The sequence below is a fragment of the Octopus bimaculoides genome, chromosome 10, assembly GCF_046866305.1.
Source record: "Octopus bimaculoides isolate indiv1 chromosome 10, ASM4686630v1, whole genome shotgun sequence".
Classification (NCBI taxonomy): Eukaryota; Metazoa; Mollusca; class Cephalopoda; order Octopoda; family Octopodidae; genus Octopus; species Octopus bimaculoides.
The window spans coordinates 56,487,588-56,508,100 of NC_142937.1; the positions used below are offsets into that span (position 1 = coordinate 56,487,588).

At 35.0% G+C, this 20,513-nt stretch overlaps 1 protein-coding gene across 2 annotated transcripts in view; it reads right to left on the reverse strand.

Annotated features, from left to right (window-relative positions):
• The window catches only part of LOC106872589 (myosin-VIIa), a 98,968-nt gene that overhangs the window by 7,632 nt on the left and 70,823 nt on the right, over positions 1-20,513 (reverse strand). For both annotated transcript variants that reach the window (XM_052971213.2, XM_014919623.3), the window contains 8 exons: positions 18,912-18,973; positions 16,845-16,997; positions 14,579-14,687; positions 12,308-12,422; positions 8,561-8,653; positions 5,225-5,313; positions 2,476-2,594; positions 862-919 (listed from right to left, as the gene is read on the reverse strand). In XM_052971213.2, the coding sequence (XP_052827173.1) occupies positions 862-919; positions 2,476-2,594; positions 5,225-5,313; positions 8,561-8,653; positions 12,308-12,422; positions 14,579-14,687; positions 16,845-16,997; positions 18,912-18,973 (798 nt within the window). The remainder of the gene's footprint in view (positions 1-861; positions 920-2,475; positions 2,595-5,224; positions 5,314-8,560; positions 8,654-12,307; positions 12,423-14,578; positions 14,688-16,844; positions 16,998-18,911; positions 18,974-20,513) is intronic.

Sequence of the window (20,513 nt, forward strand, 5' to 3'; positions counted from 1 at the left end):
GAGAGAGAAAAAGATGGAAAGAGAAGAAGACAGAGAGTGAAGCATTCATGACGTGAGATAGAGGGAACATGACTATTACTTTCATATGATTATTTGAAGGGAAAGAGAGTACAAGAGGGAAATAGAAAAAGGAGAGAGAAAAAGAGGATAAGGCAAACAGTGAGACAGAAAGGGGGAGAAAGAAAAAGAAGAAGAGAGTAAAAGACAGGGAGAGAAGCGTCCATGATGTGAAGTAGGGGGAATGTAATATCTATTACATGGTTAAAAAGCTGAAGGTAGTGATATACAGGAGGAGAGTTAAAAATATAATTTTAGCATAAGGGTGATGTTCTGATGGAGAGGTTAAAGAAAAGCAAAGAGGGGAGAGAGAGAGAGATGATGATGATGAGAGAGAGGGGGAGAGAGAGATGACGGTGGTGGTGGTGGTGGATTTGGTGGTGGTGAGTGAATAATGAAAAGTGTATTTTTTTTAGTTCAACTAATTTTTTTTTTATATCACCTATCACTTAATGTATGTGCATATGTGCAATTCCATGAAATATTCACACTTATTTACATGCAAGATATGTGCAATTATTTTTCATTAAAAATTTTAATTTTCTGTTCTCCCTGTTACAGTTGAAGACAGCACAGCTAGGGGACTGTGAAGTCTTGTACAAAGTTGTTATAAAATGCAGATGAAAAAGTGGAAAACAGGACTTTTCTTAAAAAACAAAAAAGGAAAGACAAGACTACACACTACAACATATTCACTCACCAATCGCTCCTAAAATTTTCAAACAATAATTTCTTGTTGAAAATTGAACTTAAAACATAAAGAGTAGCGCTTTATTGAAAAAAATAATCAAAAGAAAGTATTACCCTCATCCAGTTCTCTTTTGTCATGAGTGGTATGAATTTCTCTGGTATTATGACTTCCCTTAAAGCAGAAAATAATAATAATAATAATAATAATAATAATGATGATAATAATGATAAGCAGAATCTTTGTCTAACACCAGATCAATCCCAAAATCTAATCAGTTCATGCCAGTCGCAAGGGCAAATATCCCTAAAAGTTTCATCCAAATCCATCCAGCAGTTCTTGAGATATCTTGTCCACAATCAAACAAACAAACACAACTGAAAACAATACTTTTACCTTCGTTAAGGCAGAGATAATAATAATGGTTTCAAATTTTGCCACAAGGGCAGCAGTTTTATGGGGGAGGGGATGAGTCGATCATATCAATCCCAGTGTTCAGCTGGTACTTATTTTATCAACCCCAAAAGGATGAAAGGCAAAGTTGACCTTGGCGAAATTTGAATTCAGAATGTAATGACAGATGAAACATTGCTAAGCATTTTGCCTGGTGTGCTAACAATTCTACCAGCTCACTGCCTTAATAATATTATTACTACTACTAATGATAATAATAATGATAGAAAGAAGCATTGATCTCTTAAATTTCTTATTCCATGTCACTTCCAGCCAAATTTATTTGATGCTCTCATCTAACCACCATTGATACTATATCCAACTTTCCATTCTGAACCACATTTGCTCTTTATGCACTGGCTCTTAATAACTCAAACTGAACATATGTAATACTAACTTAAACTAGTTCTTCTTAATAGCTCCCAACTATAATTTATAAAAAGAAAAAATGCAGTGAGTTGAAAATATATGTAAAAAATATGGCAACGGAAATTAAATGGAGAATAAACCAAAAGATAGGTAAATAGTGATGTCTTGAAAGTGAGGCTTATAGAAAGATGAATGTCTGTTGGAGCATCTGATCTCTGCCTACTCAATATAACGTAATTCCCAGCTTCCTGTTGCCCAGTCCCAACCCCTGAAACTCCTGACCACAAACCACTCATATTTTTTTTTCCAGACATCAGCCTAAAAGTGTTCAGTCCCACCAGTCTGCAAGGGGCCTTCAAACATTATGGCCATTGTCCCTCATTATTTGACTGTCTGATTTAAAAATGCATATTTTCAGCTATATACATAAAAAATGTTGTCAAAAACCTCAACCACAGTACAGAAAATAAAACCACAGTATATAAAATAACATTGCATAATATTAAAATAACATTACAGTACAAAAAAATATCATCGTAAATATCACCACAGCACAAAAAAGATCACCAGCATACAGAAAATATCACTACAGTACAGAAAACATTATCACAGTACAGAAAATGTCACTATAGTATACGAAACATCACAGTGCAGAGAACATCACCCAATACAGAAACCCTCATTACAGTAGAGAAAACATCACCACATTGTAGAAAACATTATCACAGTAGAGAGAACATCACAATATAGAAAATATTGCCATAGTACAAAGAACATCACAGTACAGAAAACATCACCACAGTACAGAAACTACCATTAAAATATCATCATAATACAAAATAATATTATCACACTTGAAAAAAGAAAAAAAAAATCATTGGAATGTTTAAAAGTATGACCCAAGTTACCTGAAATTTGTATTATCTAACTCTGTGTTCTCATGAGTTGCTTTGAAAATTAAGGCAGACAGTTTTACAGCAGTAGCTAGCGGACAGTCATGGAAACCAGCAACATAATTTGGAAGGTCCTATTAAAAAAAATAAATACAAAGACATAATAGAAATAAAATGGACATGTCTTGCATTAAGACTTATAGATTACTTGATTAGACTTAAAAATTATTGAGGCAGAGGAAGAATTTTTTGTTTTAATTTTCTATTTTACTGGTTTAGATGCAGGCATGGTTGTGTGGTATGAAGTTTGTTTCCCAATGACATGATTCCAAGTTCAGTTCAACTAACCAAAGCCTTGTGAGTGTGTTTGGTAGATGGAAACCCTTTGTATATATGTGAGTGTGTGGATGTTTGTGTCCCTTGGTCTTGATATCGCATGAGTGTTGTAAAATGACTGTCACTGTCATAAGTAGTATCATTCATTTCCAATATTCTGCAAGATCATATCTAGCCATAGGGAAGTATTATCTTCCATTGAAACAGGTGAATGTTGGCAACAGGAAAGGCATTCAGCTGCAGAAAAATTCTGCCTCAATACCATGCAATAATATCCAATGCATGCAAGCATGGAAAATTTGATGTTAAAATGATGATGACGATTTGCAGACATTTGTACATTTCTGAACAATACTAGCAACAGGAGTGAATTGTCTGTAGCCATTCATTAAAAATTATTAAAAGAAATAACATTCAGAATTTTTCATTGTTGGTTCCCTGATTTCTAAATCAAAATCAGAAGAGCCTTTACGAGTTAACTCATTAGCATTTATACTGACCGTATCTGGCCAAAATACTTAGCTTGTTTTATGTTAAAATTGACCGGATCTGGCCTCTCATATCTACTCAACAATATGATTCTTAAATAAACAATCACATCATCCTTAACATTATTATTGTTATTAATGAAATTAATTTAATGGAGAGTACTATGCCAATTTGCTGAGGTAGCTATGAAAGGCTATCAAGACCAAATGCCCAAGAAAACTGATGAAAGGGGTCTTGTTTCATCAGAACAATGCTCCAGCACACAAGTCCTTGGTTTCAATGGCTGCTGTGTGTGACTTTGGCTTTGAACTGGTTGATCATCCTCCCTATTCTCCTGATTGGGCCACATCCGACTATTATCTGTTCCCCAACATGAAAAAACATTTGGTTGGGAACCTGTATTGCAATGATGATGACGTCATATCTGCTGTTGATGACTATTTTGACTGACAGGATGAAAGCTGCTTCACTAATGGGATCCAAGCACTGCAACACCGATGGAAGAAGTGTGTGGACAGCAAGGGGGACTATGTGGAAAAATAAACCTCATTTGGTCATATTCCATAAGAGTATCTTGGTCAGCCTATGAACTTTCCCTCTAACTTTTGTATTTAAAAGACATGTTATATCATATAACCAAACTTTTTTCATGGAATGTTTTTGGAGAAATATAAAACGCAAACTAATTTCTCATTACTGGCTTCAGGTTCAAAGGGGAGTAACTAGAATTTAATGACGCATGCTAACAGAATTAGGAGAAATATGAAACTTACTATAAGATAGACCACTCTTCACACTTTGATATATAATACATACTCTCATCATCACCAATTTACCATTCACTCTTCCATACTAGTATGGGTCAGATGGAGTTTACTGAGTCAAATTTTCTTCAGCAACTTGTACCTGTTTCCAAGCAAGGTAATATTTCCCATGGCTGGACATTCACAGAATATTGGAAATGAATGACACCACCTATATGACTGGGACACTCATTGGCATCTGTCATGCAATGTCAAGACATATAACCAGGCACGCACACACACACGCACACACACACACGCACACACACACACACACAATAGGTTTCTTTCTGTTTCTGTATGCCAAATCCACTCACAAGGCTTTGGTCAGTCTGGAACTACAGTAAAAGATACTTGCCCAAGGGGAATGAACCTGGAACCATGTAGTTGAGAAGCAAACTTCTTACCCAAAAGCCATTCCATCATGTATGATATATGTTGTATATATTAAACACACACACACACACACACACAAACACACACACTGTATTGAACTATATTCATATATATGTACACACAATATTAGGCCTACAAATTCTAAATTGTTATGCCTTTATTATATAAATATTCTTTGCTGAACTATTCATTGTTATACTTAAATTCTCAGCTTTATGAATTATATATATGCATGAATTTAGAAAAAGAGTTTCACTGGTTTCCACTTTACTAATGTTCCTTCCTTAACTTTAACAGTATAGTATATGATCAGTGGTGTGGCAGACTGTTTTTGACAGGGTAAAAATGATCAACTTTTTGATTTAATTCTTTCACTCTACTGACTTAAAACCCAACCCATTTTATGCTCAAACTGGCCACATCTACTCCACTGCAATGTCATTCTAAAAATTAACAATCACATCATCAAAATATTGAAGCTACAAGATAATGTGGGATTAATTGAAAGCTATGTGAATAAATAAGTATTATATTTAACAGAATAATCTAAATGCTAAAGGGTTGAACATCTCCAACTCCTACGACCAAAGCAACATTTCTTTTCCTCTCTTCCTCACTCAGGTGAAGCTCTTCACTCCTCACAGTACTGAACTTCTCAAGTTTTTCTATAGACCCTTCTGTGGCAGTTGTATTATATAACTTGCATCAGACACAACAAGAGCAGTTAGCAAAAACCTCACCTGATGATAGCTGAACATTTCATCAGCCACCAAGTCTTCCTTTACATCATCCAACGCCCAAAGTTTTTTCATGAATTGAAATTTATATGCTGAAACATTTAAAAACATACGTTTATTTTTTTGGCAGCAATCTAAAAATAATTTTAAAGGAAAAAGTTCCTGTGTTCATAATGTGTATATTGGTGTGGTACAAACAAAGTTGGTGTGTTGAACAAAAATACCTTATGGTATTTAGCTACATCTGAGTTGTGTTATTTTACACCAGTCATGGGCAAGTGGAGGCACACGGCGTAGTGGTTAGGGTGTTGGACTCATGATTGTAAGATTGTGGTTTCAATTTCTAGACTAGGCAACACATTGTGTTCTTGAGCAAAACACTTCATTTCATGTTGCTTCAGTCCATCTAACTGGCAAAAATGAGTAATCCTGTGACAGGCTGGAGTCACATCCAGGTGGGAGATATATATATGCCATAAAAACCAGGAAACCAGCCCTATGAGTCTATATGACTCAGGAAAGAACTAAGGAACTAGTCATGGGCAAACTGGAGCCCATCAGACTTCTTGAATGGCACACCTAACACACATAATGAATAATTACCTTGAATTTCTTTTAGTAGCATGGTCTACCTGATGATGAGTCATGCCTCATGTGGCCTGCTTCCCACAAAAGGTTACCATGCCTGCTTTATTTCAAGGCTGAGTAGCCTTTTGGCCCTTATGAGATCAACGAAATAAGCACCAGATAAATTACAAGGGTTGCGGTAATGTAGTTCACTAAAACATTGAAGGCAGTACCCCAGTGTGACAACAGTTCAATGACTAAAACCAGTTGAAGACTAAAATAATATCTTGGGCAAAATTTTGTTAGGGATATGAATTTAAAAATCGGGATTACAATCGGCTGATCATGAATTCAAAGCTTGTGTCAACTATTTTGGTTTGGCTCTTAGGAAAGACAGTTACTACTATTCTCAGTTTTTGCTTGAGTTGTTGGTTTAAATACAATCCATAAAAGGTACCTACTCTTAATCACAAGAAAATATTCATTTAACAAGGTACCATCCATTTTAAAGAAAGAATCCCTACATTCATAATACATGTGTATCGGAGTGCAATGAATTAGTTGTTACACTGAATAATAAAACTGACTTAGAGTAGTCTGAGTTATGTCCCTTTACACCAAAATCGCCTTCTGACGTTTTTGTGTCAGGATGTGCAAACATAAACATTTACCAAAGTTGGAAATTGGAGAATATGAGTATTTTTTTTTTTTTTTTGATATGTTATGATATGATACACGTGTGAACTTGTTTCTATCTCTCTATCATCCTTTATCTTCTCATAGTATTGAGGTAGGTGGCTTTATGTCACCTTCCTCAACACTACACCTCCTTCAGTTAAGGAGTCTTGTCATGTGAGTTATTTGGTTATCACACTGAGGGCAATGTTATATATAAAAAAGGGAACCCAGTATACTCTGGAACATTTCAGCTTAGTACAGTCCTCTAGCTTGCCAGCTCCTATCAAGTTGTCCAATCTGTGCCAGTATGGAAAAATGAGTTTTAAATGGTGATGATATATATATATACACACACACATATATATATATATATATATATCATCATCATCATCATCATCATCATCGTTTAATGTCCGCTTTCCATGCTAGCATGGGTTGGACGACTTGACTGAGGACTGGTGAAACCGGATGGCAACACCAGGCTCCAATCTAAATTTGGCAGAGTTTCTACAGCTGGATGCCCTTCCTAACGCCAACCACTCTTGCACAATGCGTCTCCATCTTTCCTTTAACTTGAAAATACCCTCTTCCCAGAATAGAGGTGGTTTCATGGCAAATAAGTCGAAAAGTAAGCTACTATAAATCAGCACGAACTTTCCGGACAATCCAATATATATATGTGTGTGTGTGTGTATATATATATATATATATATATATATATATATATATAAAATAATTAAGATTTAGTAGAATTAGGTACATAAATTGAGGCACCAAGCCAGTTTGGTATAGTCCACGCAGCTCGAAGTTAGGTGAATAAAAAGAAAATAAGTAACATGGATGTCCAGGTATCAATGCATTACGGCCATTTCATGCAACTCCATTTAATCAATCAATGCAAACATTACACAATTTGAAAGAAACCACTCTCCTCAAGTGCAGACGGACATATGGATTTCCAATATAAAGGATCAACCATTTTTTAGCACAATTTACATCAGTACTAGAAACCAAAACACTTACATTGCTTCCCTTTGCTATGCTTGTGACAGAATCTGCCACAAGCATGTGTTTGTGTGAGTTCATATATATATATATATATATATATATATACCCGCACATATGTGTATATTTATGTACACACACACACATACATATGTATGTATGTATATATGTATGTATGTATGAATGCATGTATGTATGTATGAATGCATGTATGTATGTATGAATGCATGTATGTATGTATGTATGTATGTTAGCTAAAGGAGAACGACCTTCACATAAACCAAAAAAGAGATATAAACACTTGCTGAAGGTTTCCTTGAGAGATGCCAACATCTCTCCTAATACGTGGGAAGGCATAGCTACTGACCATGGCAGGTGGAGAAGGATTGTGCATGAGGGGACAACTATTTTTGAGAAATCACGAATTGCACATGAGAAATTAAGGAGGGATGTCAGGAAGGGCATTGTTGTTGCACTTCCAGATGGCAAGGGTCTTCCTATGACACTGACATGCAGTGTCTGTGCAAGACCGTGCCTCAGTAAAGCTGGACTCATGAGTTATCTTCGTAGTCATAAAGCAAGACCGATGATTGACTACCAGGCCGCTGGTGATGATGCTACACACCATACTAATCATGTCTGTCGGGCATGTGGAAGGGAGTGTGATTCAGCAGGAGGACTTAAACGACACGCAAAGGTACATGGTGCTCAATTACAACAACAGCCAGCTATTGCCAGTAAAGGTTTTGGATGCCAACTCTGTGCAAGACATTGTAGATCCTTGGCTGGGCTAAAAAGTCACATTTGATCACAGCACCGTTAAGTTAAGCTTTGTGCAATGGCCATACTCGATAACGAGGGGGCAGCCATCATGTATGTATGTATGCATGTTTGTATGTATGTATATGTTAACTCAGTGAAAGTATATCTACTGATAAAAACCATTAAGAAATCAACATGCATTCAGATATATGGTAAAAGGAAAATAATATTGCATAATATGGTATAGTATGGAGCACAGTATTTTATAACAAGATATAAAATATGATTTTAAAACTGCAAAGTAAAGAATAATATTATAATACTTACATTTGTCTTTCACTTGTAATGGTTGGGACATAAAATATATTTCCATATGTCCCAAAATGTCCATGATATAATCATTGTCTACAAGTGGTATAACTGGGGGAAAAAAAACAAAAAAAAAGCATATACAGTGATTTGAAATATGTCATTGAAGATATATCTATAAGTTGGTTTATTTCATGAACTTGTGTTAAAGGATTTGGTATTTTTACTGAACTGACTGTCAATTTCTAATTAGTTTAGTGATCTATGCACATGCACATGCACACACACATGCACACGCACACACACACATGCACACACACACACATGCACATGCGCACATACACATGCACACACGCACACACACATGCACACGCATACACACACACACACATGCACACGCACACACACACACACACATGCACAAACCTATGCTACAGTCTAATATAGTTATTTGATGTGCTAGAAATAACAGCTAAATTATGTGATTATGGATGCAGCTTTAAAACACTAATTTAATTATTCACAGTGCAACTTAATTAAGCAGACTTTCCTTTTTGCAAGTGGTCATGTACGCACGTGTGATTTCATCAACTTCAATTGGTCTTAGATGATTTACCGTTACAGAGAAATTCATCATCTTTGTATTCTAATGTAAGTTTACATACACTGTTTTATGTTATTGTGTGTTAGGGTTATGATTACTTGATCCTGATTCATTTTCAAAGTAAAATGAAGCTACCAAGTCGAATAATTTTGCCAAAGCAAATGTGATGATGTCATTTATCAATTATCATTAGTTGCACGGTTGACACCATGTAAATTTCTGTTTTTTAGAATGAATCCAAGGAAAAAAATGAAATATGACATATCCTTCTTGAAATTTGGCTTTACTTTTATAATTTCAAATGAGGAGGAGAGACCACAGTGCGTTCTGTGTTCCGAGGTTTTGGCATCATCTTCTCTCAAACCTAGCAAGTTAAAGTGACACTTGGAAACAAAACACCCTGGCTTTGTTGACAAAAAAGGAGGATTTTTTCAAACAAAAATCTGATGCTCTGATACACTCTAGGCTCAATGACATGGGAAGTTTTTGTTTTGATATTGCTTCTGGTCTCAAAACTTCCTACAAAATTTCGAAAAAATCACTACCACAAAAAAAGCCACACAACATTGGAGAACAACTGATCTTGCCCTGTTGCAGAATGATTATCTTAAATGTTTTCAGCCAAAGTGAGCTTTCAAAACTGAAACATATCTCCCTTTCAAATGACACCAACAATAGACAAATTGCCGAAATATCTGAAAATATCCTTTCCCAAGTGGTGGCAAAAATAAAGAATTCCACATTCAACTTTTTTTCTATCCAACTTGATGAATCTACAGATATCGCAAATATGGCTCAACTGTACATCTTTGTACGGTATATTCACAATAAGAGTATGGAAGACAATTTTCTGTTTTGCAAATCTCTCCACTCTAAAACGACAACAAAAGACATTTTAGTCAAAGTTGACAACTTCTTTCATGCACATGACATCAATTGGGAGCACTGTATCGGTGTCTGCACTGATGGCACTCCGGTTATGCTAGGTTGCTGCTCGGGTTTTCAAACACTTATCAAACAAAAAGCCCTGAATGCTCTTGGGACACATTGTACAATTCACCGACAAGATCTTATGGCTAAGACTTTACCAGATACACTTAAAAATGTTCTGAATGACGTTATTGCTGTTGTCAACTTCATCAAAGCTGGGGCACTAAATTCTCATCTCTTCGCATATTTATGCCGATTAAATGATGCTGATTTTGAAACTCTTCTGTTGGTCTCTCACGTCCGATGGTTATCTAAAGGGAAAGTACTGATGCAAGTTCTTTTGCTTAGAAACAAAATAAATGAATTTATTCAGGACTTGAAGTCTTGTTTGTGAGCTAAATTTTGTGACGCCCAATTTCTTATATGTCTGGCATTTTTGGTGGATATATTCGACTCTTTCAACGCTCTTAACTTAACCCTGCAAGGAAAATGCATGACAGTACTTCATTGTCATGAAAAAATATCTGCTTTTAAAATGAAACTGGAACTATGGGCTTCAAAATTGCAGGAGAAAAACTTTGCACCTCTTCCTCAGCTTAATAAATTTATTGATGAAAACGAGTTCCTCGTCAATGATGATAAGGTTGAGGTGATGCAAAACCATATTTGCATTCTTAGGGAAGAATTATCCCTATATTTTCTCAATTTGCAAAACTTTGAGCAAGTTTATTGCTTCATGAACTTTATTGCTCCATTTTCCATATCTCTTGCTGATCTCCCTTCCGAGGACATAACCGTGCAGGAGCAGTTCATAGAATTGTTGAATGACGGAGCTGCAAAACAGATCTTTTGTGAAATGAGTTGTGACTTTTGGATTCAGGTAGCACAACTTTATCCAGATATTTCAAAGATGGCACTGAAATATCTAGTTCCCTTCACAACCACTTATGAGTGCGAGTTGGCATTTTCAGCTCTTCAATCGATAAAAAGCAAACAACGAAACAGACTGGATTTTACATACGATATGAGGGTTGCTTTATCCAGAACCCAGCCAAATATAGACAATTTGGTAAAGCTAAAGCAAATACAGCAGTCACATTAATCCTTCTTTTGAACAAGTTTGATGATTTTTCTTTGTCTATCAAAAAATATCCTGTCTTCTATTGGTTTTCGGCAAATATATATGCGAATCAAGGAAAGAATCGGAAAAAATAAACAAAGAATTAAACGCTATATCAATGCCGATGGTCCCTTTCTTATACCAGACCTTACTTGCCACTGAACATAATATTTGTGAAAATGGGTTTGAAAGCATAAGTTACTAATGAATAATTAATGTTTGGTATAGTTAACTGTGGCCCTACTTCATAGACTTAAATTAAACAAAATGTTAATTTTTTCATAGCATTCTGCCAACATCTGGTGTCATGTTAGTGTCGTTATTGTTATTTTATGCTTACATCTAACATTTATATTTAATGGCATTATTGGGGTTTTGTGCATTCAACTACTTAAACCTAATAGTAGTATAATCGCAAACATTTTGCATTTGATTAATCTCTTATTCCTGCCAAAATAGGCCGGGGACTGCGAGGCCTCTAAAAAATGGCCAGGGGACCGTGAAGCAAAAATTTTGAAAAAGGTTGAGAACCACTGCTCTAGGAGAAGGAAGATCCATCTCATTGTGAAGCCAGAGATCTTCCTCTTGCTTGTGTCTGGACTACATGGCTTTGTAGGTGAAAGTTTTTGTGATGTTGTGCCATTACTGGAAACCATTGTCTTTAGCATCTAGGATAAGATAATTTGCCAATGCTGGTCATACTTGTCTGTGAGTTGGTAGCCACTATATATATATATATATATATATATACGTACATATAAATATGCGTGTGTGTGTGTGTGTGTTTCATCTATCTATCTCTACCTATCTGTTCTGCTACCAGTTAGTGAAGGAGAGAAGTTTAGTAGCTTGCTTAACATGCAAAATAGCCACCAATTTTGTTTACATGAATGCACAACACTTCAGTTGAGATGTCAACAAGTCCTTAAACTATTGCTAATTCTTTTAAGTTTCATGTGAAAGTCATCAGTACAACAGAATCTCTTGATTTCAAATTTCACTTAATAGACTGGTAGTGGTGGTAACAATAACTATAGGACATCATGGTAACATAAAACTGATGAATGTACTGTTATTGATGGCAGAGTATACAATAGCAATAATAATTTACCTCTATTTTTGGTTTTTAGGAATAAGCCATATCCAAAACTAGACTTTATGCCTAATTTACTGACAATTTTGTCACATATGTCCATTACCATGGTATGTGAAAAAACTTCCATTTTCTGTAAATGCAAACAAGATAAACATAAGTCAATTTTTGAATACAGAAAACAGTTGAATGGACAATAAATTTGAAGAATGATTGTTTGCAGAAGAAAAGAAATGCAGATTCTAAATTCTATAATGATTATTTCATCTCTCCAGGTCACTGAAGTAGTAAAGTTTGTTAACTCTTTAACATTTAAACCAGCCATATCTGGCCCAAATATTTTACCTGTTTTATGCTCAAACCAGCTAGATCCAGCCTCTTGCATCTACCCTACAATGTTATTCTAAAAATAAACACTCACATCATCAAAATTGTGAAGCTACAAGATAATGCATGACTAATTGAAAACAATGTGAATAAATAAGCATTGCATTTGACAGAGTAATATGAATGCTAGAGAGTTAAATATCAGTGATAAAGAGTCTATGATAAACAAACATTGGCCCATGATGGATAATGCCAATATTATACATGGTGAACAGGCCTACTAGGTGGGGTTGTACTTTAAGTTGCTTTAGCACACTGTAGGTGCATCATGTCACTGTATGAGTTTTCTCCCCTGTAGTAACAGGGCAGTGGCAGGGGAAACAATTCTAGAGAAAATATAGTGTGCTAAAAGATTAATGAAATTGAAATGGTTTAAAACTTTTAAAATTTGTCCAAAACTAATGCCAAATATAGAAGAGTTGTATGGATGCAAACTCTGTATTGTCTTCCCATTAATAATGTATAAGTGGGAGCAAAAAAACTCAGTAACATTTTTTATGGAAATGTGGACTGGTATTTATTTGTCAAATTGAGAATCACAGGACTTAGAGTGAACTATAGTAAACATAATGGATAAATTGGTTACTCTTGAGTCATAGGATGTACAAATAATCATCATCAGAAGTAGATTGAAATTGTTGTCATCAACATAGTAAGAACATCTGTGGTAGGCAACTTTTTACTTTTATCTTTTACTTGTTTCAGTTATTAGACTGTGGCCATGCTGGGGCACTACCTTGAAGAAGAATTTCTTAGTCAACTGAATTGATCCTGGTATGTTTTTTTTTGCTTGTATTTTTTTAAAACCTGGTATTTATTCTATTAGTATCTTTTTGCTGAACCACCAAGTGGGCTACATGAAATATGGATCACTATCAGGTGGGCTGCCCAATTAAAAAACTTCAGTAATTTTTTTATTTGATGCACCATTCAGAAAGTCCCATGGATTGCAGTCTGCCCATGACTGTGCTATGGGATTTTTCAATAAGCTAGAAATAACAACTAAATCTCCCTCAATGCGACACAACTGATTTTAAAAATGGATAGATTGAAAAATGTGGTCCAAGATATAGAAAATCGTTATGTCTGGTTTTTCAATACATCATCCTGTGATGCATCTGGAGATATTAATCAGCAATGTCTTATTGAAGTTATTCAATATTTTGTGTCTTTCAATAAACAGACACCTGCACCTGAGTGACCAAACTATGATTGATCAAACCTCAGCAGTATCTAGTTAGCACTTACCCTTTCCAGGTATCATGCCTCCTTATCCACAGCCACCTTGAAACAAATTCTGTTGCCTTCTAGAAAATGCAGTCTTGGATATTACTGGTACTCTTTCATTTACAATGATGAGGGTTCCAGTTGATCTGATCAACAAAACATCCTGCTCGTTAAATTAATGTGCAAGTGGCTGAATACTCCACAGGCACACGTACCATTAACTGGGACATTTAGTGCGACACAAAGTATAACAAGGCTGGTCCTTTGAGTTAGAGGTACAACTCATCTTTGCCTGCTGAGTGGACAGGAACAACATGAATTAAGTATCTAGCTCAAAGACATAATGTGCCGCCAGGAACTGAACTCATGTCCTTACAACCATGAGCCAAATGCTCTAACCACCAAGGCACACACCTTCACTATATCTTGGACATATAGAAAATGATGGGATGGTTATGCCTAGAATATCTTTGAATATCAGTCTGCTTGATCAGAGTTGAGCCAGGAGAGTTGAGCCAGATCTAAACAGCAACATTTAACTTGACTCATTTACCAGAAGGAATGAAAAATTGGGAAGATTAAAGGTGATCTGTAATTATTTAGTTATTTTGTATTGTTTTAATTAAAATGACAAGAAAAAAAAACTTTATAAAATAATTCTTATGATTACTGTACCTTAACTGAAGAATCTGATAATATGATTTCAAGCTTGATAGGATCTACACAGTGAGCAGATACAGCCAAATGTTCCAATGTGTGGGGAGGATACAAACGAGGCCCACTTCTGTTTTTAGTATAAAAAGAAAAATACAATCATCATCATCATCCTATCTTATCCTATCCTATCCTATCCTATCTACCTATTGTTTTATCTATTTATCAACTCATTTTAACTTCTATCTTTACTTCATCATCATCATCATCATTTAATGTTCAATTTTCCATGCTGGCATGGGTTGGATAATTTGACAGGAGCTGGTCTACACTAGGCTCCATTGTCTGCTTTGGCGCAGTTTCTACAGCTGGATGCACTTCCTAATGCCAGCCACTTTACAGAGTGCACTGGGTGGTTTTTACATGGCACCAGCACCAGTTCATTTTATATGGAACATGTTATTTAGTTTTTCCAGCTTTAACCCTTTATCTACTTATTCTTATGTTTAGTTTTAGTTTTAGTTCCACCTTAGGTTTAGTTCCACCATCATCATCATCATCAACAACAATTCCCTTATAGGTGCAAGGCATGGCTGTGTGGTTAAAGAACTTGCTTTGCAAAGTTGTTTTGAGTTCAGTCCCTCTGCACAGTACCTTGGGCAAATGTCTTCTACCATTGCCTTATGAGTGAATTTGGTAGATAGAAACTATGTGGAAACTTGCCATCTCTCTTTCTCTCTGTCTCTAAATATATATATATATATATATATAGATATATATATATATATATATATATATATATGTACATGGTGGCCCAAAAGTAGGTTTACAGTTATCACCTAGACACTTTAAATTTCTTTTAAAATACTACATTTAAATTTCTATCTTACAATCATATTGCTTATGCACATCTTAAACAATGTTTAATCTCTCAAAATGTTCTCTTTCAACATTGCAACATTCTTCAAATCTCTTCAGAACACTTTGACACACAGTATGGCACACATTCCGATCTCCATCAATTTCAGTGAATGCGTCAGAAATGTAATCTTTTAATTCAATTACTGTTTTGGGTTTCTTCTCATAAACCTTGTTCTTTACCCAACAAAAAGAAATCCATTGACATCAAGTCAGGTGAACATGGGGGCTATTCGATGCTGCCCCATCTTCCAAACCAATGCTGTGGAAAGGCTTTGTTAAGGTAGTCTCTTACTGTCAACACATAATGTAGAGGTTCTCCATCTTGCTGAATAATGGTTTCATATTTTTTTTGTAATTAAGATCTAAACTGTTAATATATGAATGCAAGAGAGATAGTTGAATAACTGTAAACCTACTTTTGGGCCACCCTGTACACACGCACACACACACACACACACACACACACACACACACACACACACACACACACACGTATATGTCTTTGTCGTATCTCCCACCAGCTTGACAACTGATGTTGGTTTGTTTATGTCCTCATAATTTAGCAGTTTTACAAAAGAGAGTGAGGGATTGACTTATTTGACTAAACCCTTCAAGCTGGTTCCCCAGCATGTCTGCAGTCCAGTGGTCTAAATAAATAAAACATAGAACATTGTGCTTATATGTTTTGATCTGTTAATAGATATATAAGAAGTAGCACTACTTTGGTCACTGACATGTTCTCAAAAGAATAATATGCCTTTAATAAAAACATGTTCATACTCAATACTCTAAGCACTTCATTCTAAGAGGTCATGCTCTATTTTCATAAACATTTAACCTCAGGGTATATATGTGTGTGTGAGGATGTGTATGTATGTGTTGCATTTTTGTAAGGAATGAAATAGTTATTTATAATAAGTATAACACAGCTATAAACATGCAAACTGTGGTGGATTTCACGCATGAAGTAGGGCCTACCTAGAGTACCTCCCACACCCCCACTTAGAGCATTCAGATGGATTCCGCACTGAGTTACTGAAGCAAAAATATTATTAAAGCAAATATTCTGCTCAATACCACAGATCTGTTTGTCAGTTGCTTGACCTTGACCACTTGAGCATGTGTCTTAATGGCTGACTGTATGTGCATCTCTGATCATGAGCAGGAGTAGTAGGGGAGCATCATAGCCATGTGTTGAGAGGGATTCTATGGGGTTTGAATAAATGTAACAAAAGCAAAGTTTGAAGGAAATATTAGCTATTTTTCAAACAGGAAATAACAGGTGCTACCCAAGGGAAAAAAAATCATATTACACAGTGTAATTAAATTATTAAGAAATGCATTACTTTTTTGTATATATACTTACAGTCTTAGAATCTTTATTCGATTGAAACATTGTTCAGCCAAACAGCTTTCACTGACTTGCAAGAATTTCAAAAGTTCTTGATACATATCCTCTTGTGGTATTACACAACCAGTTAACAACCACATAAGCACCCAACCTTTATTTCGACTTGTTCTGTTTTAGAAATAATACAAGAAATAAATGTACAAATACTCAAAGTTTTAACACATACAAAATAAAGAATGCTTTTTTTTTTTTGTTTTTCTTTTAAGAATTCTTTTATGGAGGTGAAGAGAAATTAATTACTTAAGAATATGAATGTGAGAGACTTGCTTTAGTCTTTTTATTGATAGACTTAAAATGAAATGCAGTAACCTATGTCACAGCAAAATACACTGTCGTTTTTCAAAAAAAAAAAAAGGGAAAGACTCAGCAAGCATTGTCTAAAAATAAGATGGAATGGTCATAGCAAGAATGCCTTTAATCATAGAACTACTCATTAGAGCTTATGGACTCAAGCATGGCTATATGGTTCTAGGTTATCAACACTTTTGGCAATTGTCTTCTATGATAACTTTAGGTTGACCAAAACCTTATGAAAGTAATTTGGCAGATAGGTGTTATGTGAAAGTTTTGTTTACACACACATGCATACACAAACACACACTCCCTCACACACCACACACACACACGTGTGTGTGTGTGTGTGTGTGTGGAAAGGATCTTCACATTTCAAACCGTTAGTCCTTCATCAGAAGAAAAGTGGAAAAGAAGCAATAAAAGAGGAAAAGGTAATCAGAAAAAGAATATATATATATATATATATATATATATATATATATATATATATATATATATATATATATATATATATATGACCATTTTTTTCTCATTCATCTTTCTCTTCTATTGTTTCATGTGTGTGTGTGTGTGTGTGTGTGTGTGTGTGTATCTTTGTGTTTTGTCGCCCACCATCACTTGACAGTTGGTTTGTTTACGTCCATGTAACTTAACAGTTCAGCAAAAGAGACTGATAGGATAAGTTTCAGGCTTGAAAAGATGAGTACTGGAGTCAATTTGTGAAAACTACAACCTTAAATGCAGTGCCCCAGCATGGCCACAGACTAACGAATGAAAAATGTAAAAGAAGACAGTAATGTAAATACATTGAATGCTTTAAGTTAGATGTAATGACTGAAATCATCATCATCATCATTGTTTGAGTGTCTGTTTTCTGATCCTGATATGAGATGGATCTGTTTGAAACACAGTATTGCTGCATGTCTTGGTCCTTAACCATTTTTATACCTTTGTGAGAAGACAGGTCATTGCCTGTGACCTTTCAAAGGCTCTCTGAGACTAGTGACTTTCATATGGTTGATGTTCATCTTCCATGTCTGAAAGTTAATATCTATCAGAAAAACATAGTAAGAGAGGAAATTCTAGTGAGGGCTGATATTCTGAGGAAGTTTTGGAAGTAGTAGTTAGTGCAGGATGTCATGGGGTGGGAACAATGGCTGTTTAAACAGTAAAAGGAGGGCAGTAAAGATGATAAGATGGTTGCATTAGATAGACATAAATGAAAATGTTACTATGTAACTAGTTCAGAGCAACAGAAGCTATTGTATATATATTAGACAAGGAGAAGTGGTAGTATGGCAGCACATATGTGGACTAGAGGTTGTAGTGTTTTCATGAGTAAGTCTTTGGCAATCAGTTTGATAGTTTAGCCCAAACTTTTCAGATCTAATCTAATATTTTCATCCTAAATACTCTTTGATCTATCTGCTTCTGTTATAAGCATCTTTCATTGTCAACACACTTCCCTATGTTTCATTTTTTTGTATAACATGTGCAAACTATTACTGTCATTTTTTTTTTTTTTCACACCAGTCTTTGCAATTCACTTAAACTCATACATCCACATTTAATATATTGCACATCCATATCTAGTTCAAATCCCTACTCGCTTGATTCCACTGCAATGTTTACCTTTCATGTGTCATGGTAATACAGCATTACACTTCAAACACATTTATCTTTTACTGTTTATCTGCCGTTTCAATGATATAAAATAGACAAACTTACACATCATCATTTTCAGTCAACTGTTTGATGAGTTGAATGTAAATTTCATTACGCAAGTGTTTCTGTAAAGTGAAAAAGATGAGACATTCTTTACAAAGTAAAATAGAGAAACTGGCTTAACCATCAAAATTTTTTAAAATTTTGACTTAAGTAAAAGCCAATCAATATATGGCTAATTGGCTAGGCAATTAGCTTTTAATCATAAAGTCATAGATTTCATTCCTGGCCTGGATGGTGTGTTTTGTCTTTGCACAAGACACATTACTTTGTTATTCTAATTCACTCAGCTGACAAAAATTGGTATTAAGACTGACAGAACACACTTGTCGGTGTCAAGATAGCATGGCAATATTAATGAGTTTGGCATATTTGGCCCATATGATATCTCTTATCTCCATCACCTTCAAAGTTGGAACTGATGTTTGAGGGAGAATGAGATGTGGTAAGCTCTTCAATCCCATAAGTCTTCATGGATTATTCACATGAAATGAATATCGATCATGTTGGTCACCACAAGGAGATGAACTTAATTATTCGTTTGTTGGACTGATTACCTGACTCATTTTTCTGGAACCTCAAGAACTGCCACAGATAAAAACTCCAAATATTTTTATTATCAAGATACATATAAGGCATAGGTGTGTGGTTAAGAAACTTGCTTCTTAATCATGTAATCTCAGGTTCAGTCCTACTGTGTGGCACTTTGGGAAAGTGTCTCTCTCTCAAAGCCTTGGGCCAAACTAAGCCTTGTGAGTAACCAAAGCCTTGTGAGCAGATTTAATGGATGGAAACTGAAAGAAGCCCATTTTATGCATTTATGTGTACTCTTGTCTTGACATCATGTGATGGTTGTAAAACAAGCATCACTATCATACAAGTGATGTTGTTTGTTTCCAGTCTTCCATGAAAAACATGTTTGGCCATGAAGAAATTTTAACGTGCCTGGAAATAGATGAAGGTTGGTGACAGGAAAGGCATCATGTGGTAGAAAATTTGCCTCAAAAATTTCCACCTGACCCATACAAGCATGGAAAAGTGAACATAAAATAATGATGATGATGCTGATGATGATGATGAATCATTAAGAAAAATGTATAATTCTTATGAAAAAAATTAAGTAATTGGATTTTAAAGATATTGCGGTGCTATTAAAGCATGTCAAATACTGGATAAATTGCAGTTTGTATATATAAAAAAAAAAAAAAAATTAACTATACAGAAAATGAAATTAAAAACAAACTGTAATTTTAGCTAATTATACTCATAGAAACAGCAATATTTTCATGGTTACAAGTGTTAACTTTTTTAACTGTGAAATTAGATATCAGGATTATTCCAGTAATGACATTAAATAACTACCAAACAATACAATTGATATTTTCTACAAATCACATTGCTTAAATAAACTTGATATATCTTAACAAAACATAGTTTCAAACATGACATTCCTCAATAAAAGACAGATTGGTATATAAAACTGCTTTCCACAGTTAAAGGTAATAAGATTTTGAGCGGATATATCTGATTTCTGCAGTTAAAGGGTTAGTAGAGTAAAAAAATGGAGAAAAATGTCTTTTTGCTTTCATTCACTAATCATTTGCT